At 42.0% G+C, this 6,000-nt stretch overlaps 1 protein-coding gene across 1 annotated transcript in view; it reads right to left on the bottom strand.

Moving 5' to 3' along the window:
- Positions 1–1,854: 1,854 nt before the first annotated feature.
- mogat3a (monoacylglycerol O-acyltransferase 3a) overlaps positions 1,855–6,000 on the bottom strand; it is a 45,718-nt gene continuing 41,572 nt past the window's right edge. Inside the window, exon 6 of the mRNA XM_068042133.1 lies at positions 1,855–4,996. Coding sequence (XP_067898234.1) covers positions 4,842–4,996 — 155 coding nt within the window. The 3' untranslated portion in view covers positions 1,855–4,841. The remainder of the gene's footprint in view (positions 4,997–6,000) is intronic.

Here is a 6,000-nt window from a genome sequence, read left to right as displayed (position 1 = left end):
CATCATCCTGACTCCTACAGCTGAGTTGGGTACTAAGTGATTCATTGGCGGTGTTATCAGTACATGCCTTTACTGCAGAACATAAAGCCTGCTCAACAGTAATTTCATTGGAGGAGGGAAACTCTGACACTGATTTTCTTTCCTTATTTCTTTTCACGTAAAACATGCCCTTGAGAAAACAATCCTTGAGACTTAAGGTCAGCATTCAAGCAACAAAGGCAACTGGATCATGCTGCGGAGCTTGGCACAATGTGGAAAGGAACCTTGCATTTCTGGATTAAGTGGGAGTGCACATTGGGATGCGTTTGGGGAACATTCACCAAGAATAGACTGAGCTCAGACTCTTGTGACTTTGCCTTCTTCACATGGACAATACAGTAGTGTAATAGAGAGCCACGCGTTATTCACCACAAGGCTCTCGAGGAACAATCTCTTTAGTTCTGCATAGCAGAGACTCGGCCTGTCTGTCTCACAGGAATGCTGGCGACACAACACTCGTGTATCCATGCACAGCGGTGCCTTGAATGTTTAATGCACTTAATAAAATTTCTCAATAATTAAACCTGGAATTGTTGAGGTTTTTGATGTTATTTTCCCGACTTTGCAACTGCACTTAAGATATTCAACTGCGGTGTGGTCCTTTGGGGAGGGGGAAAAGAGAGGGAAGAGGGAGGGGGTTGTTGGTGGGGTGGGAGGGGGGGGTTGTGAAGGGGTAGGGGGGGGTTGTGAAGGTGTGGGGGGGTTGTAGGGAGAAAAGGGAGGGGGTTGTGAAGGGGTGGGGGGAGAGGGGAAGAGTGGGGAGGTGGGGGCAGGTAGAGAGGGGGTGTGGGGGTGGTAGTGGGAGGGAGTTAAATTCAGAAGCTCCTGAAGAGAGGGATGCAAAAGGCAGGGACCAGAGAGCTGCAAAGTCTGAAGTACAGTTGAGAAGTAGGGGAGAAAGCGACTAGATGGGGAATCTGCAGCTGGAGAGAATGGCTGGATGGAGAGGGCCGGAAGCGAGAGGCCGTAGAGAGCCACGGGGAGCGAACGGCCGAAGACCTTGGTGTCGCCGGGTGCGGGTAAGTTTGGTAAGTCTTTTGCCGTTGCAAATTTATGGCGCATCCGTAGAAAAACGCACTCCCCCACCCCCTCACGCTGCTGTCTCCGGCTGCTCCGCTTCACTCCGTCACTGGGCCGTTAGCTCTCAGCGGCTGCTCCGCTCCCCACAGGCCCACTCCGCTCCCCTCCGTCACTGGGCTGACCGCTCCGCTCCCTCCCTCCCCGGCCCGCTCGTTCGCTCTCTCACTCGGCCATTGTGTGCTACCATGTGTTTGTTAGGTTGCCTCCGTGTGATTATTTGAGCAGCGCCATCTTTAGTCCTGGCAGCTGCCGAAAGTCGCAGACTATGATGTTTTAGTGGCACATGCAGCATTTGCGCATGTGCCACAACAGCACCCCCTAGTGGTAGCGTCAGCAAATGCAGTCGTCTTTTTACCTGCAGCTAGGTCAGAACGGACCCTTGACTGTGCTACCCTGGACCAAACTGCAGTGCCTTGGACAGAGTGATCCTGGACAGGCCTGCTCCTTTTACTGACCCCTCCCACCCCCGCTACTTGAATGTTTTAAAGATACATTGCCTTTTTCTGCTCTTGCAGGCAGCCCATGTGGTTCCAGACTTCTACTGTGGCTCTCAATGATCGTGTACTGAAGTAGAGCACCACGAACCCAATTTTCTGTTTCACTTCTCAAATTTAAACTTTTTAGATTTCTGCAACATAGTCCGGTCTTCAAATGCACACAGTTGTCACAATGTTCCTTACTTGGTGTACACGAATATATCAATCACACCAAGACAACTGGTATGAACAAGATAAGTTATTTTATTTGAAGACTAGGAGTGTTACATATATATTACAGGAGAGCACAAGAGGCACCTATAGCCTCAGGATCCACACACTATAACTGCACAGTCACCTGCTACGTGGCATCACTTCCTTTTGCAATGATCATGCTCACTCTTTGTACATTCCCTTAAAGCAACATAATACATATGCAATTTATTCCTCATCTTAACATCATACATTCTATCCTTTTATATAATACTTCTATTTTCTAAGCTAAATAGCAAAGCTTAAAGCAATTTGGTTAACAGAGAAGTAGATTTGGTTGGGGCATCTGAACTTTGCTGCAGAAGAGGCTGAGGACTTGAGATGAAAAAATTGATGTGTTACAGTGCCACCATTGGTGGGAGGGTATATTTACATTAACCAGTTTACATTGGGTGGGTTCCATTATAAACGTGGACATAGAAATTTATAATAGGAAAAGTTAACGCAAAAGAACGAAAGCAGGAAGTAATGTTTTATAGAGAGGAAGCGCATGCAGACATAAAATATCCGAGGATAATGTGAGAGATGAAAGGATAGGATGAGAGACTTGAATAACTACGGTTATATTATTTGGAGCAGCAACAGCTATGGGAAAATCTACTAGATAATGAATTGATACCGGGGGGCAATTTAGCATTAATACAAACAGTATAAAGGGGAGATTAGTTTTCTTCATGTTGAGTTGTTAGAATATGAATTGCAATACCACAGGTGCTTATTGAATAGTCGAGATGGAAAGACCAGGAAGCTGGAACTTCTGATGTCGAACCGAATAACCTCCTCTGGGACTGAAATTTACTTTATTCTACCATATAATGCAGACTTAAAAAAATAAATGATGAAAATCACCCACAATGCACATAGAGTCCCCTTAAAGCTTTTAGCGGGTGTGAACGCAATATGCCCACTACATGGGATAGCCGGTATAATGCTGTAGGGTTAATAAAATTAAAAATCGCACGGCTCAAAAGTACCTTCCTCTAAAAGCAGTAAACAAAAAAGATGAGTTATTACTGCTTCCTCATACTAATGTATCTACACATTTTATTAAAGATGGCATGGCATTAATTCCACTGAGTGAAACACTTTAAATAATGAAAATGAAACTGCCCTGAGCAATTTCAAGGTTCCTTAGCTGCTGCTGCTGTGTTTGTGAATGTCTTTCAGAAATTAACACCTATTAAGGGCGTGATTCAAATGCATTAAAACAATGCTACAGGGGAAATGGGGATGGAAGGTAGTTGTTCTTACAGCTGCTTGAACTGTCCAATTTGGTCTGCATACTTCATACGTTGTAAGCATCACCTTTGTAATTGACGCCTGTAGTACTGGCAAGTAGTTAGTGCCATTTGCCCAATGTAGGCAGTTGTCCAGGATAAATGAGGGTGGTGTAAGTGGTGGGGACTGTATGCAAGTGTACTGTACAATTCTTTGATTTTTAGCAAATATTGGTTTTAGCATGATAGTGCTTTTGGACTTTTGGAAATTTTTGGATGTTCCACTTATTTGACAGCTACATAGTCACCCTTAATTTGCTGGCAGTGGCCTTGAAGATGCACAAAGGTAGCCTCTAATATTTTTGTCAAGTTGGGAATATCAAAACAAGTCCAACCATACACTACTGCTTTAAACCCATCATTAAACTGGCATAGTGAATAGTTTATTTTTTAAACAGTGTGTCTTTGGCAGAGTAGGCATTTTGCAATCTAGTTGAACTAACTTCCTTTCACAGTAACAAGACTATCGGCTACCACATAGCATGTACAAGCAGAAGAGCTGACTAAGATACGAATAAGTAACCTGAAGATATATATAAATTCCAATGACTTTTGAATTCATAATTATTAGCTAGATAAAGTACCTGAACTTGCCAAGCATTTTTGGTAGCAGAATAGAGGAAAATGCGGTAGTACAAAGCAATGCATCTTGAGTTCACATATGAAACTTTTTTTTTTGGTTTATATGAAAAAAACACACTATAAAGCTATTAAATGAGATGGACTCAGGTTTAGTTTGATTCTAGGACTTAATCAGATTGGGTATTTTACAGGAATAGTTAATGCCCTTGGAATATAAAATAGCAGTACAAACGTAACAGTGATATTAAAGATGCATTGCTTTCCTTAGTTTTTTAACTCATAATTCTTCAGATGTCAATGATACATTTCTATGCTTATTCCCTCGCCACCATTTTTTTAAATAGCTAATTTTACTTAAAAACACAAACAAACAAGCATGAGTCATTAATAATATGATACATTTTTAAAAATAAGCCAGATCTTTGGATTGTAATTTTCAGAGGTAAAAAGGGTACAGTCAGAAACTACAATATACACTGAAATGTTCTTTTGTTGAGGTACTTTAATGATTGTATTATACGTAAGGGTTGCTTGGTAAAAATATGGGGATTTTGTTTCTGGAAGTGTTAAAACATTTTGTGCTATTTGCAGCTATATGGACAATGTTTTGATATGTTTTTTCCTGTTTGTACCTCAGTGGATTTTAAAGAGGCACTTTGGTAATGATAAGTACTTCTCTATGAATTATAAGTAATATTTTTGGGCAATCTGATTTTAAAATAATTCCATTATGCAAGGCTCTCTGGAAGAGCTTTTTAAATCTCCATTTCACTTGATGGAGTGGTGCAAGTAGTAGCACTTAGTGCATGTCCAATTCAGTAGGGTTAATCTTATAAAGATATATCTCTTTTACTACTATTTGTAAAGCATAGTTCATCAAATGTTCTGCATACTGAGACATTTCACTAGTGCTTCTATGTCTGTGTTTATCAGCTGAAGAAGAACTATTTAAATGCCATAGACCAACTCTGCAAATGCGCTAATGAAAAAGGGTCCTAAAATTAAAACATTATCTAGGATTGCTCTACGATTACATACTTATCACCCAAAGTAAAAATTACCCCTAGTGTGTGACTATATTCTGTGTTTGAATTCAGGTATTCAAAGCTAAAAGTCAACTGAAAAAGAGATGGTCCCTTTCTGGAATTCCATACTGAGATTTGTGTTCTTCAAATAATTTATTTAATGCCTCAATATACTTTCTGTGTAGTGCTTCAATCTCTTGGTTTGAAGGGGTGTGGTTTTGTTGCACAATGATTGGTTTTCCCACTGTAAAACAAAAAAAGCAGAGTATTACTCATGAGTACTAATTCATGCACTGTCACTTTCCTCATTCTGCCATTATCCACAATTTTCAGAAGAATGCCATCTTTATTGGGAGTATAGCAAAATTCACAGAATAATACAGTGCAGAAGAGGCTCTTCGGCCCATCGAGTCTGTACTGATACATTAAAGACACCTGACCTGTCTACCGAATCCCATTTGCCAGCACTTGACCCATAGCCTTGAATGTTATGACGTGTCAAGTGCTCATCCAGGTACTTTTTAAAGGATGTGAAGCAACCCGCCTCTACCACCCTCCCAGGCAGTGCATTCCAGACCATCACCACCCTCTGGGTAAAAAAGTTCTTCCTCAAATCCCCCTTAAACCTCCTGCCCCTCACCTTAAACTTGTATCCCCTCGTAACTGACCCTTCAACTAAGGGGAACAGCTGCTCCCTATCCACCCTGTTCATGCCCCTCATAATCTTGTACACCTCGATCAGGTCACCCCTGTCTTCTCTGCTCCAGCGAAAACAACCCAAGCCTATCCAACCTCTCTTCATAGCTTAAATGTTCCATCCCAGGCAACATCCTGGTGAATCGCCTCTGCACCCCCTCCAGTGCAATCACATCCTTCCTATAATGTGGCGACCAGAATTGCACACAGTACTCCAGCTGTGGCCTTACCAAAGTTCCATACAACTCCAACATGACCTCCCTGCTTTTGTAATCTATGCCTCGATTGATAAAGGCAAGTGTCCCATATGCCTTTTTCACCACCCTATTAACCTGCCCTTCTGCCTTCAGAGATCTATGGACAAACACGCCAAGGTCCCTTTGTTCCTCGCAACTTCCCAGTGTCAGGCCATTCATTGAATACATTACTCCTTCCAAAGTGTATCACCTCACACTTTTCAGGGTTAAATTCCATCTGCCACTTTTCTGCCCATTTGACCATCCTGTCTATATCTTCCTGTAACCCAAGGTACTCAACCTCACTGTTAACCAC

The sequence above is a fragment of the Heterodontus francisci genome, chromosome 11 (genome assembly GCF_036365525.1).
Source record: "Heterodontus francisci isolate sHetFra1 chromosome 11, sHetFra1.hap1, whole genome shotgun sequence".
In the NCBI taxonomy this organism is placed as follows: Eukaryota; Metazoa; Chordata; class Chondrichthyes; order Heterodontiformes; family Heterodontidae; genus Heterodontus; species Heterodontus francisci.
This window is presented reverse-complemented; position numbering and strand designations above follow the sequence as displayed.